The 22232-nt window shown below is 39.8% G+C and overlaps 1 protein-coding gene across 21 annotated transcripts in view; it reads right to left on the minus strand.

Moving 5' to 3' along the window:
• SYNE1 (spectrin repeat containing nuclear envelope protein 1) overlaps nt 1-22232 on the minus strand; it is a 490159-nt gene that overhangs the window by 75132 nt on the left and 392795 nt on the right. For all 21 annotated transcript variants that reach the window (XM_058735689.1, XM_058735694.1, XM_058735678.1 and 18 more), the window contains 7 exons: nt 20554-20708; nt 19740-19887; nt 17231-17325; nt 14050-14284; nt 11913-12107; nt 8203-8328; nt 5465-5620 (listed from right to left, as the gene is read on the minus strand). In XM_058735689.1, coding sequence (XP_058591672.1) covers nt 5465-5620; nt 8203-8328; nt 11913-12107; nt 14050-14284; nt 17231-17325; nt 19740-19887; nt 20554-20708 — 1110 coding nt within the window. The remainder of the gene's footprint in view (nt 1-5464; nt 5621-8202; nt 8329-11912; nt 12108-14049; nt 14285-17230; nt 17326-19739; nt 19888-20553; nt 20709-22232) is intronic.

Raw genomic sequence — 22232 nt, forward strand, 5'->3', positions numbered from 1 at the left:
GGGCAAAAACCCCTGCCCTTCAGACTTAAGATTAATAGGTCTTGCTACGTGTAGCTCCTCCTTTTCTTTTCCCCCAAATCTTGGCCACGAGCAAGGATGAATTCCAGGGCTTTTCTCAACATCTTCAAGGAAGATCACCACATCACAGACGATTTTGAGAGGTAGGTTTTATTACCCCCATTCCAAAGATAAGAAAAGACAAGGTTAGACAAAGTTGAGGCAGTTGCTTATAGTCCGTATGAGATAGAGCCAGCAAAGCTGGAGTCTTTGATACATTACGATCAAATATCCAGAGGCAGGTGAGATTCAAAAACCCAGTCTCTATCCCTTACTAAGGATATGACCAGGGCAAGGTCACTTGTCATCTCTAAGCCTCACTTCCTTCATTATAAATGAATTTTCGTCTGTTCCAAATTTCATTAAGCAAATGTTTACTGTTTGCAGTAAACAAGTGTCTACTACGTGCCAAGCATTGATATGTGTCCTGGAATACAGCAGGCTCATAATAGAATACGAACAAGAAAACGATTTAAGAAGGCCACTGGTACATACTAACGATCTAACGAAAGCCGGCCTTTAATATACGACTGCTGCTGCTACTACTACAGGGTATCATTTGAATTTTTAGTATTTTTTTTTCTCCTTGACCCCCATGTATTCAATAAGTCCACTAAGAAGCTCTCGGGTTTCTTACACACCATGAAAGCACTGCTTTCATTTGCTTATGCTAAAGCAACAGAGGAAAGAAACAGGTAGACCACAGGCAGTGGTTGCAAAGTGCCACCAAAAGCGTTTCAAAAGACTTACATTCAAAATGGAGACGGCACTGTCCTTTTGGTTTGTAACACTGATATTCAGGCTATATGATAAGTGAACATTACCCTCTCTGTCTTTGGGTTCAGCCGAAACCCTCGAATTCGTGATCAGCTTAGCACATATTTATGTTTTCTCAAGGGTATACACACACACTGCATTGCCAACAGCTGGAAAGAACCAGCTAAAACCTCCAGAGTGTGAGGCAGCTGAACAGGAAATACATCCTTTTCTACTTCGAATATTTTTACCACGACAATTTGAAAAACACCAAGCAATGACAATGGTGATATATTTATGTCTCAACTAGAATTACACACAGATCTACGAACCAAAACAGGAATCTGGACAAAGATAAGCTAAGGCTGTACACGGGCACAACAGACCATTTGAGGAGTCTGTTTATAAACAGTTTACTTTTGTCCTATCGACCCTCCCCTGAAACATTTACTTACAGTGTGTCTTCCTCACTCTCACCGGCAGCCCCAATCACTCCTGCCTTCTCATCAACTGCTTCCATTGGAATATGGACACACGACTTGCTCTTTAACGGTGGGATAATGCCATGTTTAACTGAAGTTTTTAACTTTTAAAATGAGACACAGCCCCAAGCTCATTTCCTTTTGTGGTTTCATACTTGACAGAAGTACTCCGGAAACTCACTCAAGGACTAGTAACTAATTTACATTCCTACTTACAGTTATATCCTGACACCTCTGTATGACTACCCATGCCTAAAATCTCACTGGTTTAACTAATTCCTTTTAGATTGAAGTAACGTCAGATCAGTATGCTTTACCTTCATGCCTGAAGACATTCAATTTAGAAAGTTACTAGAAACACGATGTAGTCAATCTGCTTCCTCTTTTTTGACTTGGTCCACTCACAGGTGCAAGGTATTAATCTCTTCAGGGCACATTATATGATAACAGCAGCCTTCAAACTGTATTTCCAAACAGACTATTGCCTAGATATATCTAAGTCCGGTGAGCAGTTGTAAACATATAAATTTTTGTCCCCTTTTCTCTTTTTTCAGCTTGATTGAGACAGAATTGAATTACAACAGTGTGTAAGTTTAAGGTGTTCAATGTGGTACTGTGATATATATTGACACGGCGAAACGATTACCTCAAGATTACTTAACACATCCATCATCTCACATGATTCCTATTTTTGTGTATGCTGTCAGAGCATTTAAGGTATTACTCAGCCATAAAAAAGAATGAAATCTTGACGTTTGCAACAACATGGATAGATCTAGAGGCTGTACTACTACGTGAAATAAGTCAGAGAAAGACAGACGCCGTATGATTTCACTCGTGGAATTTAAGAAAGAAAACAAATGAACAAATTAAAAAAGAGACAAACAAACAAAAGACTCTTAAATATAGAGAACACACTGGTGGCTGCTAGAGGGGAGGCAGGTAGGGGACGGGTGAAATAGGTGAAGGGGATTAAAGGTACACTTATGTTGACAAGCACTGAGTAATGTGTTGAATCACTATATGCATACCTGAAGCTAATATAACATTGTATGCTACGGATATTGGAATTTGAAAAATAAATAAAAATTTGGGGCGCCTGGGTGGCTCAGTCGGTTAAGCTCCTGACTCTTGGTTTCAGCTCAGGTCATGATCTCATGATCTCAAGTCCCTCTTCCAGCTCCCCGTTGATAACACTGGCTGGTTTGGGCTTCTCTCTCCCTCTCTGTGTGCCCCTCCCCACTCAAGTGTGCGCATGTGCTCCCTCTCAAAATAAACTTTAAAAAATAAATAAAATTTTAAATTGATTAATTAATAAATTAAAAAATCTATTCTCTTAGCAACTTTCACGTATATGACACAGTCTTGTTAACTATAGTTACCATGCTGTACGTTAGAGCCCCAGAACTCATTCATCTCATAACTAGAAGTTTATGCCCTTTGCGTCTCATAGCATTTTTACCCAGTACCAGTTTTCCTAAATCAAAAAATATTGCACAATCATAATCTTCTTAACTTTCAAAATATTCAGAGACCTTGCCATTATTTTACATTTAGAAGAACATAAGAATTATGACATAAAACAAATACCCTAAAGTCTTGTCTTAATTAATAGTACCTATGAACACTGAGCTGTTCTAGGCACTGGAGATAAAAAGAAATGGTCTTAATTCTTAAGGGTCTCATATAGTCTTTTTAAAAAAATTTTTTAATGTTTATTTATTTTTGAGAGAGAGAGAATGAGCGGGGGAAGAACAGAGAGAGAGGGAGACACAGAACCTGAAGCAGGCTCCAGGCTCTGAGCTGTCAGCACAGATCCCAACATGGGGCTTGAACTCATGAACTGTGAGATCATGACCTGAGCTGAAGTCAGACGTTTAATTGACTGAGCCACTCAGGTGACCCAAGGGCCTCATAGTCTTGAAATAAAGCCACAAACATTTAGAAGAAGAAGAAGAAGAAGAAGAAGAAGAAGAAGAAGAAGAAAGAAAGAAAGAAAGAAAGAAAGAAAGAAAGAAAGAAAGAAAGAAAGAAAGAAAGAAAGAAAGGGAGGGAGGAAGAAGAGAGGAACAACTCACTGTCACATGATGGTTTGGACAAAACAGAAATGGGAGTTCAGAGGAGCAGAAAAATACTGACGCCTGAGGATCTCAAACAATGGCATCACAGGGCTTATGGAGTTTGAAAAAAGGTTAAAATTAGAAGAGAAGGAATGGTCAGTCTAGGCAGGAAGAATGATGTGAGCAAGATCTTGGGGTAGGGCAGTTCATGGCAGGTTCGGAAAAGGAATGGAAGCCGATATCTCAAGTGTTATCTCTCTGAAGGCTCTGTAGACATCAATTAGCCAGAGAAACAGATACAGTAAAATTAACTTCACAGATACGCCGGGAAGTGTTGAGTCAGCAAGTCGTGCTGGAGTTTTCTCAATCTTAAGAAAAACAAATGAATAAGGCTCGTAAAAGTAATTGAACATTGCTGTGATCATTTTCCATTATTTGTACCCACCAAATTATCTTTCACTTACATGATATGCCATGATAAAGTCCTTACATTAGAAAATTATATGATAATTTACTGGATATTAATGTATCGATTTGGGCTTGAATAATCCGGAGAGGTATATACTATTGTGATTAGTATTATTACGCTCCATGTAAGTTTCTCATTGTGTTCACTAAGACTATGAAGCTCCATAAAAAATGGCTAAATTAATTTTGAACTCAACATCATCTCTTACATTCCTGCCTTTTAAAAGTATATATTCATAGGAAATTATTCACACGTTTACAAAGTGTGCTCCAGGGTTTCTCTCTGGCTCATAGTCTGAAAAGTATCTCAGTTTTAATCTAAACATACAGAGAAATTTACCTAACAACATTTCTTGTTGCTGTCAAATGAATTAGGAGGCTCTGAGCCTCTTAAACTTGGCTTAATGTTTCCTGAAGCATGAAGATAAGCACCTCTAAAGTCAGAAAAAGTGGGGAGGATGGCGGAGAAGAGGTCTCTAGCATAGCACAGTTGGCCTGAAACTGGGTAGGCACCGAGACCTTTCTCAAAAGCCCCTTCCTCATCCATCCAACACTTGCCTCTCCCTAGCCAGGTCCTCTGTCTACTCCACACCTGTACCTTTATTCAAGCTGTGACCTCGTGCAACCCATCTGCTTGCTCCCTCCACACCAATCTGTCCCCTCTGCTCCCCATCTCCCTGCACTCAGCTCGAGATTTATCTGCTGCAACGAGCGTTTCCTTTATTCCCTGCAACCCAAACTGCCCTTAGTTTGCTTACATCATTATACATTGTTTTAACTTGTTTATACCAGTTTTCTTCTTCACTGTACAAGTTCTTCTGGACTCATTCTCCTCTCCACTCTGTTGTAAACTTGATCGTAGGAGCATCTGCCATAGCTTGTGAAATTCACAATAATTCATGTGACTGACCCATTTAACAAATTATCAACCATGCATCACAGCCTATTATGTGCCAAGCAGAGCAGTCAGGTGAAGGAAGGGACACTACAGACACACTCCCAGCTTCCCAGAGGGTCTGGTCTCAAGGCCCTCGGTCAGAGTCTGTTCTTCACTTGTGGGCCTTTGATCTATGTCATTCCTCTCTACTTTGGATGCCTTCTCATTGCCTTTCCGCCAATCTTTCCCTCTCATTTCAAAATCAAAATCCAATCTGGGATCTCTTTTAAGCTATTAAGAAGGTACGAATCAGGTATGACTAAAAATGCCAAACACATGGATTACGAGGAAACAACTCTGGTAAATCAATAAGCCACGACAATTCCAAACACAAAACCACCCCCACAGTTTTAGCCGAAGTTGCAAATAAAACAAAGCTTTTTCACATGTTAAAGTAGAAAAAGACCACCAGTATCCACCTAGCAAGACCCCATCCGTGAACCAAAAAACTGGTTTTCCTCTTACACTGTTCTGTTGGCCAGTGGAAGGGACAGCGAGAGAATTCAGTTTGGATGCATTTCAAATATAATATTAAGACTTAATTGACTTAATCTGAAATATGCTCACAAAAACCAGAGTTCTTCCTCTGTGTCTACTCTGAGTTATGGGATGGGTCCAAACGTGGGTCAAGCCATTTGACGCTCCAAGCCATCTTCCAGTTTTCCACCTTACCGAGCTAACGCAGAGTCTAGACTTCATCCTACCTGGTGGCACAGTTCTTCCCACTGTCTCTGCAGAAGCTCCATGCGTTCGTTCAGGATGGAGATATCATCGGCGCTGATGTAGGCACAGAGGGTGTCCTTCAGCAGAGCCAACTGAGCCAAGTCATCTGTCCAGTTCGCAGCTGCATTTTCCAACTCCTAGATTAAAGAAAAAAGCAACAACCCCCCCCCCCCAAAACGTGAATACCCATGGATATCTATCATCAATTTCTGAGGTGTATTAGGAATCCCCTCTTGGTACAATGATCTTTCCATCCCATTCTATTTGAACATCTCACTTGGTATCTACTTTATTTGCTCTGATGTAATCTGATACTTGGCCAAGTTCTGCTGACAAAACCCCCGGCTGCTTACAGAATCTTCCTATGATCTATTTGCCATTTAATTGATCGTTTTGGCACATCTTTTCTAAGCTGAAGTTTCATCACTGCATGATCTTCTTTACTTTTAAACTGATTTCATAAACGGCTGATCCAGCCTTTTTTTTTGTCCTGAGTTACTGATCATGTTAACAAAATATTTTCAAACAAACAAACAAACTCCTAGGTTAACTTTCACCTTCAAACACTATGAAGTTGCTACAGTCTGTGACAGAGACTTAACACAGTTGCTGAAAAGATCCATTGCTATCATTACTCAATTGAAAATAACGGAAATACATTTCCTCTAGGAACACAGATTTCTTCAAGTTACTGAAGAAAATTATGTACTCTGTCCTTTTGGGGAATGATTTAAGAACAAATCCATAAAATACTATTTGGATGAGCTGACGTTGGTTTTTGCATGCTTTGAACCGATGACCAGTTTTGCAATTTGTCTAACCTGCTTTTTGCCAGCTGTTGATGCTTTTAGATTCCAGCCAATTTTGTGTATAAATCGAGTATCTCACGTGGCTTTTCCCCTATCTTTTTGTCTCTTCACACAGGAGACAAGTTTCCAAAAGCAAAGGCAATTAACAGTCCTGTTTGAGGCTAACTTCTCAGGCAATTTAGACAAACAAGATTTTAGTCTGAATTTTCCAGGTAATTGCTTTGTTTTGCTGCAAAGGGTGCTTTGGGGAAGAGTAGCAGAGAGCTGGACCAAAATGCATCCTTTTAATCTCTGAACTTAATAGCAGGGTATGTTTGTAACTGTTGTATTTTAGGAGACGAGGTCCCATGGTAACAGTATTTGGCTGAAAGACCAAACCATCCAGGTGGATTAAATATACAGTATTTCTGCTTATATTTGCAGACATTAAATTGTTAAACCAATGTAAAGATTTTTCCCCTTTTAATTCCAATTTCTAGGCCCTAACCCAAACATCAGATATAACCCACGGTGTAAGGATTATAAAAGAAACACCACCGCCACCAAAAACCAACTGTTTCAGACCCACGGACTCCGTTAGATGAGTCCATGTAGTAAAAATACAGCCTCTGGATTCAGGCAGCCCTGATACTGACTCACTTTGAGACATTCTTAAACTTCTAGAAGGCTCAGGTTTCACATCTATAAAACAGAAATAACAGATTGTACTTGTAAGCTTGTGTTTATGCCAACTGAGATAATATTGGCATAATCACTGGCACATCGGAGGAGCCCAATTGATGCTCGTTTGTTTATCAAAATTTTCTTTAATCACTTCTTATAAACTGACAAACGCTTTAATCTTGGCGTATTTCTGAATTTACATCTCAAGATAATATTTTCCTTATTTGCCATCCATGATGTAATTAATGTATATTATCTCTTATTTTTCCTAAACCTGCCTCTTTCAAGTTTCAAAGAATATCCTTAAATTTTAATACTGGTGGAAAATTCTGACATCATGATTTTAAGACTTTTTAAAAAAATCAACCTTTCTTTAATGCTTATGACTTCTTAGAGTGAAGCAGAGAACTTCTGCTTAAAATCCAAATCGCTTAAGTACGTGTGAAGTTTTAAACAGCATTACTCTAGAGCAGTAATTTGCAAATGACTGGGGAATGCAAAGACATGCATTATTTGGGGGAGAAAGAGCATTTGCAAAGACAGTTTTTACTGGATCTGCACATCGTTCAGCAGAGAACTGCCATCCAAAGACTTCAGTTGACTAGATGGGCATGGACAGAACAAATCCTACAGCCACTAGGTCATTTTGGTCTCCATGAGCTCATGATGCAGGGAGGGGTCTGTATCAGCTCCTGATTTGTTTCCAACTGTGACTTGACAGGTTGACCTTACTCTTTAGGTAGTCAGGGCCCTGAGAGTAACTGAATGACTGTGTCTCTCCATGCTCTGACTGAAATCAGCTACTTAGAGATCCCATTTTCCTTATGGAAGAGTCTGGAGGACAGGGTGTTCCTCCAACGGCCACTGTCTGCAGAATTTCCGGGCTGCCAAGCTTCGCTCTTCTTTCCGTAAACTAGACTATTCTGCTGCAACAACTCCCCAGTGTAGATGCTTTAAAAAGACTGTGTTTATTGCCCTTGATCCAGCTTTTAAATATCTTTTAATGCTGTGTTTTCCATTGTCATTTGCTTTCTCAAGATAATCCATGAACTAGCCTATAATTTCATCAGCTGCAATAAATCAACAACCAAGTTTCACCAGAGTTGCCTGCCCCAACGCAATATCCCAGGAACGTGCATCTACATGTAGACGGCTACAGCAGTTTGACAGAATTAGGCTTTCAGAGGCAACATTACAGCAGAAGCAGACAGGTAAGTGATGGCTAAAACGTCAGTCCAGTAATTCACCTTGCAACGCATTTGCTCTGCATGGAGCTCTTCGTGGTGATCTGGCAGGGGTGGAGACAGCTTCTTTTTGAAAGTTCGTAGCTTCTCCAGAGAATCAGCTATACCATTCTCACTTTTTTCCCAGTCCTAGAATGGGAGGAGAAAGAAAGTTCATGGTTTTTTTTTTTCTTTGTAGGAAACTGGAATGAAGGCCAAACACTCTCCTGAATCCCAGAGAAACAATAAAGATACCCTGGTGAATAACGCGAAGGGGAGTCCACATCCATTTTCACGTAGGCAGCATTAGAACGGCGGGAGTTCTACATTTATGCTATGCCTCAGTTTTCCCTATGAAAATGGGCATACAGACTCGAGGACTGTTGGAGGGTTGGAGGAAGCAGTGGGTGTGAATGCACCAAATACGGTGCCCAGAATATTACGGGGACTCAAAAATGTTATCTGGATCTGAATCAATCCGCAGAGGTTAAGAGTATGATTGTACTATTTTGCCCCTTTCCTAGCCCCATCTATGATGTGTCTACACCACCTCAAATGCTCTATAAGAGATAAAAAAGAGAATATGGAATCTCTTTCAGGATGAAATGTGTTTGAATAAGAAAAGTGAGATGAAATGTAAAAATAATATAACCTTGACTCTGATTCAATTCATTATATGACTAGTATGAGGCACATAAATTTGAATTGTTACAGAACTAGAAATACACAACTACAAAAGGCTGGCACTTGGTGGGCTCTATCTTGATCCTGCTGAAACGTGTCACAAAGGGTTGAGTATATAACACATAAAATGGGAAACAATCAGCAAATGGAAGAAGAGAGATAAGGCAAAATGTTAAAAATATACATCTAGTATGCCAAACACTAATGAGTGCTCTGAAGAAGAATATCGCCAAGGTGAGTGGTAGATAGAGGCTGGTGGTATACAGAGGGGTAGATCGGTAGATCTCTACAGAGTGACAAAGAATATACATTATGTGGTTATATTTCAGACGGTTACACACCAAACTGGTAACAGTGGATACCTCTGGTGGCAGTATAGAGGAAATTTCATTTTTCACTCTACATACTTCAATTATTACCTGCATTTTTTTCAGACACATGTATTTCTTTCTTTATTAAAAAAAAGTAAAAGAAAAGAATTATTAAAGGAACCATAATGGACCATATCTACAACTTAAGTCCTATCTGGTGTCTCAGAGACAGTTCAAATTAAATTTATCTAAATAGATCTCCTTAATTTTGCCTACTACCTCCCATTCCTGTCCCCCCCCCCAACCCCTTTCTGGTACCCCACCCCCACCCCCACGTCCAGTGGCCACTCCCCACAACTTAAACTACTGAACTCCCAAGAAAGACAACTAGAAATGCTTTCGGTAGTGAGCATGGTACCTTTTCCCTCACATTATCTCTTCCTTTGTCACCAGTCTTTTCTCATCTGGGCTCTTTCTATCTCCTCTCCTGACACTTTACTTTTAGTGCAGCAGCCCATAGGTGCTATGAGCGCATCTGTCTTCTGTAAGAAGTGCTGACTAAAGCACCTCCCTACCCAAAAGGTCTTTTGGTTTCTAACCAGACTGAGCATTTGGCCCAATGCTCTCACTGCACTTTTAAATTCCTCCAGGGAACTTCCTAGAGCGCATAACCACATTCTCTCTTTCCATTTACCAGAAACAAACAAACAAAAACAAACAAAAAAACCACAAACTGTCAGTCTTGGACAGATCTGTTCCAATTCCCCCCTGTTGAAGTATCTCAGTATTCCCAGGCTACAATGAGTTCATTAATGCTCAGCATAGTGAGATCTTCTTACTAAATTCAGCAGCATTCTCCATGAACTCTTCACAGTCTGAAACCTATCCACATGCCATCGATAAATGTTCATTGATCTAAATGAGAAAAGGCCAGTTTCCTATTTTCCATAATAAAACTAAGAGGCAACAGGAAAGCATGTGAACATATAGGCCATAGAATTATATAATCACTGTATTCCTGGCATATTTACTCAGAGCATTAAATCAAGAGCTAAACACAGGTAAGCACCATAGCTGTGGTATGAAGATACACTAAAATAAAAAAATGACATTAACATTAGAATTTAGCTGCATAAATTTCTTCTTAGGCAATTAGGTCCTCGTGTCTGATTTAAAATAAAATCAACTTAACAAAATAAACTAAAAAATAAAATAAAATCAACTTTAACAAGAATAAGGATTCCCCTTTCCAAGGATGGCTTGGATTCTGAAGCTATAACCCCGCCTTTTTTGCTACATGAATTACAAGGGACTAGCAAGATGGCATGGTCTGTGATCATCTATCAAAGCGGACGGACATCTTACACGCCAACAGACAGACTGGCGAGAAAAGTGAATGCAGTGACTCAGCCATTTCGCCTTATTAAATTCTCGGGGGTGCGTCCAAAAATCACATTGCAAATAAAGAAAAATATAGGATTAACATGATCTCTACAGAATGAGTTACAATGTTTTTAATCCTTTCCTGAAAGCAAAAAAGAAGAAAAAAGAATCAGGCGTATTGTATTACTGATGAATTGCGCTATGCGCAAATAAAAGTTCTTTATCAAACGTTCAGTGGTATTTTTGATGGAGTGTTTCCTACACAGAAGGTAATATATTATTAAATAAAATCCAACAGAATAAACCCAATGGGTGTGCATACTTTAAGTATTATAAAAGCAAAACGTGTTCCATTCCCTTTGGTTATTACCTGTGATCCAAAAAAGTGGCAGGCCAAACTTAATAGATAATTTTGTTAAAGTGTTGGTGATTATCAACATATACAAAACTTTACTCCTTAGCTCTGTTCACTTTTTGATATGATAATAATACCAACAGTGACAATTACCATCATTTACTGAATGCCCAAATGTGCAGGTATCGTGCCGCCTGTTCCACCTTCATTATATCATTAAATCCTCACAATGCCATGTGCAGGAGGGGTTATCATACCCACACTATAGAGGAGGAAACTGAGGCTTAGACAGGTTGAGTTAACCAGGTTACTTGGTTTATTATGCTTTTAACTTGGATTTATCTGAGTAGAGACCATGCTCTTTTTCCAATGCATGTATCATCATGTTTTATATATAGTATTGTCAAGTGAGGGGGGAGAAAACTGGATTGTGGGGGGTCTGGATAAATCTACATCTCCCTGAACTTGCAGTGTGATCAGTATGCTCTCTGTATCCAACGAAAGGCTTAATATACCTCCCGAATTTCATCTCGTAGCAACGTGCTTGGATAAGTGAAAATGAAATCAAGAGTATCTTCTTGGATAGGTTTTTCTTGCTATAAAATAAGAGATATTGATCTTAAAAACCACTTTAGAGTCTCAGATCAGGGAGTGGAATCTACTCCTTGCATTCCTGTTTGGATTTATAAAGTCATCACACGGTTCTTGGCTTAGCACGGACCATTAATCAGAATTCATCACTTGGACAGACTTATTAGACTTAAAACTACTTAGTGGGGGGATTTTTCTGCAAGACACATTGCTGAAAACTAGGAAACCTCTCCAGCTCGTGCAAGACAGGACAAAGTCTTAAATAAGACAGAGGGTATCAAAAACCTGCAGGGTGTGAGTTAATCTTCGCATCATCTGATTCGAAAGCTAACAACAGGACAAAGCAGCGCAACCACCTGTGTGGCTCCTTAAACTGCATCAGGTCTCTAGGAGGAAGGAGATGAACTTACTTTCAGCAAGAAGGCCAGCTTTTTCTTCTGTTCCTCCAGACGCACACTGGCCGATCTCCATTTCTCTTGGATTTCAGCGAGTTCCGCCTGCAAGGCGGCCTCAGCTCCACTGTCGGCCGAGAGCAGAAGCTGCTTGCCAGCCTCCACTGTTAGGATGTAGCTGCCTTGTTGTCGCAGGAACACTTTTTCTTTGAACTGAAAGGAACCGTTGCTTTTTACTTTCTCATTCTTTTCTTCACCATATCCCTATTCCAAGGATTTTTAAACGACTCTACGGGTTCTCATACATAGCACGCCCCCTCGATACAACAAACATTACTGAGCGCGTACTCTGGGCACGAATGAAGCAATGTATACACATGAGTGAGGATTCGACAGGGGGAGGCTTAGTTTCTGTCCCCAAATTAAACGCAGTCACAATGCAATATGAAAACTGCCCCATGAGACTGATGCGTAGGGAACCCACTCCTACATATTTTAAGTTTTATTATGGTCTTTTTATTTCTTCTGCCGAAAACATTTAGGACACTTGTTTGATACAAACAACCGATTCCAAGAAAGACCAGTGCTCAAATATCTAACCCATGTGGATGCAAGACAGGCTTCCTCGAAGAAAAAGGCTTCATGAGTCTTGGAGACATAGGAACACGACTAGATTAAGAAGGACCCGGTGTGAGGAGGGCCAGGTGTCAGTCAGAGGAATCCTTCCACACAGAGAAATGAAGATGGGAAAATTTGCCATTGAGATAAAGATGATGAATTCAGGATCCTGGATGCAGTTTTCAGGGGGAATGCAGTATGCGGGTGACAGAGCGGCAGAAGAGGACACAAGACCACACTTGCAAAGGCATTTTTTTTTTAAATAGTGAAAGTGACCGAGATTCACAGGGGAATATTAAGCAAGGAAGTGATGTGTTTGGATTACAACACTTTGCAGGAGGGTGGAAGACGGAATGGCAGGTGGGCATATATTGGATATACTAACAGGTTAGAAAGCTGTCGTCTACGGGGCACCTGGGTGGCTCAGTCAGTTGAGCGTCCAACTTCGGCCTAGGTAATGATCTTGTGAGTTCAAGCCCCGCATCCGGCTCTGTGCTGACAGCTCAGAGCGTGGAGCCTCCTTCAGATTCTGTATCTCGCTCTCGCTCTCTGCCTCTCCCCCATTCACGCTCTGTCTGTCTCTCTCTCAAAAATAAATAAACATTATAAAAAGAAGAAGAAGAAGAAAGCTATTATGTATCATGAGCTCGGCTAAGGCAGTGGCAGTGGGAATATATTAGATATGGGAAGGGAGAGGAAAAGAATATAGCTCTAGAGCACCTCCCAGGGTCCAAGTGATAGAAGCGTTAGCCGCTGCCAGACATTTCCTTGAGCTGAGGATGTGGGAAATGGACTGCTGGAGAATGGCTGGTCCTGAGATCACAGGCCCTGCCGGAAGCTGGAACCCATGGTGCACACTAGGTCTGTATGCACACATATATAATCTGAATATATAAGTTGAAAGCTCAGGAGGTAGATGGGACTAGAAGATACCAAGCTGGCCCTTCTCTGCTGGTAGCAGGCAGACACATGTGTGGATGAGGTCTCCCAGAGAAGCGAGGAGAAAGAAAGCAGAGAGCAGTGACCGCCAAAGCAAAAGGAGACCATAAAACATACTGGGAAGCACTGATAAGAGCACTAGCACGTATCTGTCTAAGGGGCTGGAGTCCCCAGTTCCCAGATAGATGGAAGTACGGAGCCAAGCCAGGAATGGACAAAAAGCTCAGACAGGACCTAGACTTTTATCTTTTCCGGAATGCTTAAGTTACACATTTACGTTGCTCGTGAGTATAATCAATGCGGTGTTCCTTTCCCGGCCACTGCCTTTGCCTCCATGCTGGGGATTAGTGAGCTGCTGGGAGGCACTGGTGTGGAAAGTGGAGAGGGTCTGTAAGCTGCTGGGCCCGACCAGACAGAGTGTCGTCACTATACACGGGCTTTGTAATGCAATCGTATTGTGTGTTACTGTTGACACTCGGGAACAATGATTGTCCTCATTCCAGTGTCACTCCAGAATCCTTGCGAAGAACTGAGGCGAGGGTAAAGCGTGCAGTGGAAACACAGAAGAGGTTTAAAGACCGTGTGTTTTGCACCTTACCTGCACTTCATCAAAGAGGGTCCTTGCCTGCTGCAGTGGTATTGGGACACTTCCGAGAGCACTCACGGGAAGATAGGACACTTCAACCAACCATTTACGAAGCTTTTCTGCCATCTCCCTGTACCGCCTCCACTGGCGAATTTGGCTGTCGATGATGCCCCTCCTTTGCTGGGCCCTGCGAATCACTCCCTGCCACTGATTGCTGAGAAGGGTCAGTTTCAGGTTGAATTCATCCCTGGTGCGGAAATAATTACATAGGGAGGAAACTGTGTTACCCTGGGTACATTTTCATAATCAGACATGCCTACACACAATGTGCATATGCTTGGTGACCCTAAGCCCTGAGAAGTGAGTTAGGGCAGAGGTTTTCAAATATCATTCCAGGATGTTACTGGGTCTATTTCAAGTCATTTTTAAAATTTATAGCAGTCAAACTATTGGTTTTGGCAAACAGTTGAGTATTTTCATGTCTCAGCACAGGTTAAAGGCATATCTGTAAAGTCACTGTCATCTATTCTCTCCCTGAGTACACAAGAGGTGGGGAGCATTGGGTAGTGACACCACGGGAATGTGCCCAAACCCTAAGAAGTGTATGCAGCAGGAGGCGACATCTTGTTCGTGCTACAGCGGGAGAAAATGAGGACCAAAACTTATTTATACACTTCAGTTTTCAGCCAGAATTATAAGCCACTTTGGATGAACAACACGGGGTTATTTCAGCCAGAATCATAAGCCACTTAAATAAAACCATGTTATTTAAAAATGTTTCTTTAAAACTGTCCTTGGAAACTCTCTGTATTCTCTTACAGTAAACAGCCCTAATCTTTAGCAAATTATTCTACATATGAATCTAGATCGTCCCCTCTATATGTTAAGCCTACTTCATTTTGTTCTTAGAAAAATGCAAACTATCTAGTTATCATTGTCTGTATGAAGGTTGTCCATATACTTAAAGAGAGTAAGTTTTATGTAAGTGTTCTTAACTTCAGGCTAAATAATCTCAGATCTTTTAGTTTGTCCTTCCTACATCTGTGTTTTCAACCTTAAAAAGGGGGTTGGTAGTTCTCTACGAAGTGTTAATTTGTGGTTCTACAATTCGTTTGTCCTATATCAAATAGAATGAATTTCTCTGTAGATTAGAGCATTATTCACCTTTGAATACTAAAGTGTAACATCACTTGTTTTTTCTCTATCACGTAAGTTTTCCTTTTCTTCCCTTCCATATACTATTTTCTCCTCTTGAGGGTGGCTTCCAATCTGAGCTTGACTTACTGTTCTGGACCCCTACATTCTTGACACCTCTCATTATCTAGGCCCACTATACACCTTGGTTTTGTAAACCAAATGTATTATTGGTGCTTCTTGCTTCTGAAAGGAAATTCTGATAGTAATAATCTAATTGCAGTAGAATCAAATGTGATGAATTAGGTTCATGAAACTCCCCCAGAAGTTACAAGCATCCATCATCTCCGAAAACATTTAACTGCAGGACTTGAGAACGTCCTGCAACATGAAAAGTACCCTGCACAGTACTTTCCCCCTCAGGCCACCATCCACCATGTCTTTGGAGCCCTTGTCCTCAACAGTCCTGAGCTTCCTGCCAGTGTGAGGAAGTACTTAACACATGACACTGTCCCTGTGGCTGAACTTGAACTCTCAACACGAAATTTAGAAATGAACTTTTAAAACACAATACATTCCTAATCTGGGGCTTTCGTGCTCTAATCCGAATTTTTTTTTTTCCTTTCAACTTTGAGAATTATCCTTGGTTCAACCCTCCCATTTTCTTCTTTTTGGTGTTTCTCCTTAACTGTTAACATTTACAATTGAATAGATGTTGGCTTGTACATGATTTTTAAATTTTGTTTTACTTCCTCACTTAAACTTTTATAATACTGTTATAGAGTTGATCAAGGGAGGCTAAAGCAAGAATAAGCTAATTGAATTTGAATTTATTTTATTTTGAAGGCCTTAAATTCTCAGTAAAGCCCGTGTTTAAGTCTGGCTCACTTTGAACAGAATAAATATGGATTCAGCATTTTTGTATCCTTTGGATAATTACCTAGTAGTTTTCAATTGCTGGGTTGTGATGAGTCACTGGGTTGTCCCCCTGAATCTAATACTACACTGTATGGTAACTAACTTGAATTTAAATACATAATTTTTTAGAAACGAGTAAATACAGTATCATATTTTGTTGTTCCATAGCATGACCATGAAAATGTTCCATGTTACCTCCAAAGAAATATCCACTCAAAACTGAAATTGCTTCCAAAACATTAAAAAAAAAAACAACCCTTTTAATAAAAACAATGATTTATGTTCTGTTTTGTTTGTTTGTTTTTTGTTTTTTCATTTTTGAAACAAACACTAAGTTAATTCTAATCACGGTTACTGGGCCTTAATATGGGAGAGATGTTTTTATGTAATAAATGCAGTTATACTCCAATATCACCACATAAAGTCGATGCAATAGACCAGCTATTGTTCCCAGGAAATGTAAACACAGTATGAAATGGTCAATTCACATACCAGAAGTCGAAAGATGAGCTAGATTTTGCCTCTTCATTTTTAATAAAGAGGCAATCTGCTAAGTAAATGAAGAGGAAGCAGGATTTCAGTTTGTGTGTCTGCTGCCTTAAGGCAGCCAACCATTTTCAAACCTGGAATTACAATGCTATGGGAAAGCTGTCTGGTCCTGACTAAAAACCAGCTACTTAGCTGAGTGACCTTGGTCACGTCAGTTCACATTTCTGGACCTCAAGTTTTCATCTATAAGTAAGAGAGATGATCTAGTGATCTCTATGCTCCCTTGAGGATACAATTTCTGTAGCTGTATGAGAATATTAGAAGCATCTGTTTATAAACCATTGATACATCATCGATACAATTTGTTCTGATCTATTCATTAATTCCAGTCTCCTGCAGAGGCCTGGAGAAGGTTGGCTAGGTGATTTCCAATTACTCTATGTCCTTTATATAATATAATAGCAGTTCTTAAAGAAGACTCAATACTCACTCATTTCCGAGATTCAGACAAGCCTCTCCTTCAATTACTGAGGCTCCATTGCAGCACAATTGCCTTAGGAAGATTAGATACATGCCCTCTAATCTGCTCATTAAAAAGAAAATAACTAATTCACTGGAAACTTTCTTCATAATAATATATCAAGGATCCTACCTGTCATCAACTTGACCTTGTTCTAGAAGACGCTGCCCATCAATAATGATCGAGTGCAAAATCTGCTGACGACTGAACATCTCTGCTTGAAACAACTATTATTTGAAAAATAGAAAAACATACTTTAGAGTTCCCAATTTCAGTGACCAGTTTTCTGGTAACTTTCCAAAAATTCTGGTTTTAGCAAAGCTTTGAAAAATGTTTCCAGTTGAATCAGGATATGTGTAAAATCCTGCAGTACAGAAATAATGCATTAAAAATTTTTTTTTAGTGTTTATTTTTGAGAGAGAGACAGAGTGCAAGTGGGGTACAGGCAAAGAGAGAGAGGGAGACACAGAATCCGAAACAGGCTCCAGGCTCTGAGCTGTCAGCACAGAGCCTGACGCGGGGCTTGAACTCACAAGCTGTCAGATCGTGACCTGAGCCCAAGTTGGACACTCAACCTACTGAGCCACCCAGGCACCCCGAAATAATATATTTTTAAACAACCAATTAAGATATATTTAAAGTTTCATTTTTGTTTAGTAAAACTAAGTGACTAAAGGTAGAATTATGTTTCACTTCTTTCAAAATCACCTAATAACATTAAGTGTCAACACATAATTAGTATTCTGTTTTTTTTTTTTCAGATAGGGAATAGCTTAAGATCTTTTAGAAAGTTGAAAAGATTTTAAAACCCCACATTTTTTAAGTCACTGTTTTTTAACTTAATTTGGTTAATAAAATTTTTTCGCTAAAAAAATTCAACAGAAAGTTTGTCAAATTATTTCCACAGTTTTTAAGAGATAGTTTTATCTCTTATCACAGTTTTATTGAGATAATAATTCACATGCCTTAACAATTCACCTACTTAGAGTCTATAATTTCAGGACTTTAATTATGTTCCCAGAGTTGGGCACACACCACGACAATCAATTTTAGACTATTTTCTTTAGACCATTACCCTGAAAAGAACTCCACACTCAGCAATCACTCTCCATTTCTTCCCAGTCCATGAGCACTAGGTAATCACTAACATTTTCTGTGTCTATGCATTTGCCTACTCTGGATATTTCATGTAAATAGCATCCTGCCTGTCTTTTGTGACTGGCTTCTTTCCACTTAGCATAATGTTTTCAATGTTGACCATGTGAAGTATGTATCATCACCACATTCCTTTTGATTGCTGAATAGTATTCCACACATTTTACTTATTCATTCATCAGCTGATGGATATTTAAGTTGTTCCCACTTGTGGGTTACTATAAATAACACTGATATGGACGATATTCTTGCACAAGTTTTTCTGGACACATATTTTCATTTCTCTTGGGTATAAAGTTAAGAGTAGAATTATTGAGTCATATGGTAACTCTGTTTAATATTTTCAGGAACTGTCCAACTGTTTTCCAAAGCAGCTTCACCATTTTACATCCCCACCAGTAGCATGAGGATTCCAATTTCTATACACCCTCATCAACACATGCTGTCTTTTTCATCATAGTCATCGTAGTGGATATAAAGTGATAGCTGACTTTAGTTTTGATTCATTTTCTTTTATTCCATTCTAAGTCACCTTGATAAAAATGGACTTAAAAATACCCTCTACATTTTTAAATTCTCTATTTTTAAAATTTAAGGAAAATGCTTTAAAATTAGTTTTATTCTTTTTTTTGTGAGAGAGAGAGCAAGAGCACACAAACTGGGGAGATAGGCAGAGGGAGAGAGAGAGAGAGAGAGAGAGAGAGAGAGAGAGAGAGAGAGAGAGAGAGAGAATCTTAAGCAGGTTCCATACTGAATGTGGAGCTCAATGCAGGGCTTGATCTCACGATTGTGAGATCATGACCTGAGGTGAAATCAAGAGCCCAGTGCTCAACTGACTGAGCCACCCAGATGCCCCTAGTTTCACTCTCTTTTAAGCTCTGCATTAAGCTTTTCTCTGCCTTTAAGTAAATCCTATCTCTCTCTCCATTTGCGTATATTTCATAAGCACATGGGACAATTTAGTTATACCAGGAAACCGAGACTAATAGCAAATTAATTAATTTGCTTTTCGCACACAGTTCTCTCTTCAGTGTTTCTCAAGAAATAATTATAATGAGTCTTGACCAAGAGGTACACTTGGAGATATCTGGTACAGAAATGCTTTTTACAGAACACACAATTTTCATTTATCAAAGACTCGTGATCAAGGCATAATTTCTTAATCAACTAGCCTTGGCAATATTAATGTAGTATGTAAATCAATTCAAAAATTGTCTTTCTGCATTCCTTCCACACACACCCCTGATCCCTCTCCCCACCCCTCACCCCCCATAAGGAGACTTTTACCACAATTCCGGCAGTATACATCACAGGATATTGACGCCTGACACATTTTTAAAGCCAACTATGGAAGCAAAGTACTGGACCACACTTTTGCAATTAAGATGGGAAAACTCCAAGCTTAAGAGCTATCAACACAAGATACAGTGTTTGAACTCCTCCACATGGCATTGTTATTACCTGAAAACCCACTGGCATAACCTACCTCATGTGCTCTCTGCTGCTCCAAAAGATGCTGATAATTGCCAGAAATCTCTACTGCTAACTTTTGTTCCGTTTGAACCAGGAATTCCATCCATGTTTCACATTTTTCCAAGAAAGTCTGATGTTGTAGCAAAAACGACTGCAACTTACTGACAGACCAAAGGAAAAAGAATATAATTATGTTTTTGTTCTTATATTGTTAGCATATAAAACTAGATTAAATGAATATCCTCTGCCTCTACTTCTAAATTGACCACCACAAAGTTTTCACCTCAGGTAGTAAAATTAAAAAAAAAGAAAAGAGGGGCGCCTGGGTGGCGCAGTCGGTTAAGCGTCCGACTTCAGCCAGGTCACGATCTCGCGGTCCGTGAGTTCGAGCCCCGCGTCAGGCTCTGGGCTGATGGCTCGGAGCCTGGAGCCTGTTTCCGATTCTGTGTCTCCCTCTCTCTCTGCCCCTCCCCCGTTCATGCTCTGTCTCTCTCTGTCCCAAAAATAAATTTAAAAATGTTGAAAAAAAAAATTAAAAAAAAAAAAAAAAAAAGAAAAGAATAAAAGTTTAAAGTGGTAAGTTTTAAGAATGATAAAATTATGTATGTATCTTTGATAATTCTTATATGAGTTTTCTTTTTAAAATTTTTTTGTTCCAACAATTTTTAGTACCTTAGGCATGGGCAACCATTTCACTGAATCTGCCACTTCCGGTTCAAGTTTTGTAAGTATCATTGGAAAGACTCGGAACTTATAAATGTACACAAGCCATGCACTCATTTCTACTGATCTATCAGAGTGGCCAAAACATCTCTTGGTTACTCTACCTGAATCTCTCTGTTGTCTGAGAGGAGATCAGAGACCAGTGCCGGTTCAGATTTTGCATCCTTTTGATTTCTTTATCATTCAGGGGTAGCCTATATCCAAGCTCATTTAGACGGTCTAAATCTGGGGCCATGCTGCTGAATTTTAACATCTGTCCCTGAAAGCAAGATTTAAAAGCCAGTTTAGCACTATGGTAAGAAAAGGCAGAGTTCTTTCACGCTGCACAGTGGACTTCAGATTTCTGGAAGAAGCCAGTCTTTGGGCTCCTATGCGTTTCTAGGCCACTTACTTGTAATCTCCAGAGCTGCAGATAAAAAAGAGCTACATCTCCTAATCAGTTTCCAGTGCTTCTGCTGCAATTGCTTTTACAGCTACTTACTTGGTTTCACTGAACATGTAGGTAGTTTATGTGTATTATTTACTTGGTCTATTCACTCATAAGTAATTCTTGGTAACTGATGAAGGATGGAAATTATGCTGATGACTGAAAAGGCTTATTTCTTACCCTGTATATTCCGTGTATCTGTGCTATTCTGCTCCATTATGATCTAACACCAATAATAACATTTTTAATAGCAACAACTGTAATAGTAATAGCTACCATTCCTTAAGCACTTATTATAAACCAAGTATTATTATAAGAGCTTTACAGGTAATAACTCATTTGCAAAACAATACCATAAGGTAAGTACCACTACTATTCCGATTTCAGGATGGGAGACAAGATGCTGAGAATCTGTAAGTAAATTGCGCAAGGCCCCCCAGCTAGCAGGTGGCAGGTCTGGGTAACAGGAGCTGTGGACCTCTTGCTAGATGGAACACGATCCCATTCAAGTTTGGAAGCCACCACACATTATTTCACAGCTTCAGTTTTAGGTCCTTGGCCCCAATCCCAAAGTTGGTGAGACTCAGCTGACAATGCCATCTAGGCTTTCAGACTTCAAACAGAGGACAAGGCTGTCTTTTCTGTTTTTCGTGTGGGCATCTATAACCCCAACTAGGAAACCAGCTACAGGAGGAAGGAAATGTCAGGACACCTTTGGCTGTGTGTTTTCTCTTTTCATGCTCTGAAATAGGCTCATTACCCTGCAGACAGAATAAATCTTCCCAAGTGTTGAAGCCAAAAGCTTAACAACCAAATGGTAGAATTCCCATGGACAGATATCACATGAACAAAACTCACATGCCATGGTCCTTCTCATGGGGCTTACAGACTGTAAGATACTCTTCTAATAATAGAGTCACAATACTATTCCACAACAGTAGTCACCTGATCACATGAACATAATTAACTGGTATGAAAAAAAAATTTAAGAAAAAAAAAATAGTGTACTTTGGAAGTGTGTCCCTGGGGACCCTGACCATGAACAAAAGAAAAACTTTCTTAAGAGAGTGACATTGAACAAAATGACCGAAAGTTAATTCCTTTTGGTGGGAAGGGAGTTGGTGGGGCAAAAAAAGGAATTCCAGAAAGGGGAACATAGTGTGTTTCCACAGAAGCACTGTGATGGATGCTGAGATGGATGAGGCCCTAAAGAAGGTGCAAGCCAGGTACCCTGGGCCTGATAACCCACACCGGTCTTCACCCTGGGAGAGCAGTGGGGACCCGCGGAGGGTTTTGAGCAGAGGAAAAAGACAATGAACTTGGCATGTCTATGGTGTTATTTTATTTACTGACTGT

The sequence above is a fragment of the Neofelis nebulosa genome, chromosome 6 (genome assembly GCF_028018385.1).
Source record: "Neofelis nebulosa isolate mNeoNeb1 chromosome 6, mNeoNeb1.pri, whole genome shotgun sequence".
Classification (NCBI taxonomy): domain Eukaryota; kingdom Metazoa; phylum Chordata; class Mammalia; order Carnivora; family Felidae; genus Neofelis; species Neofelis nebulosa.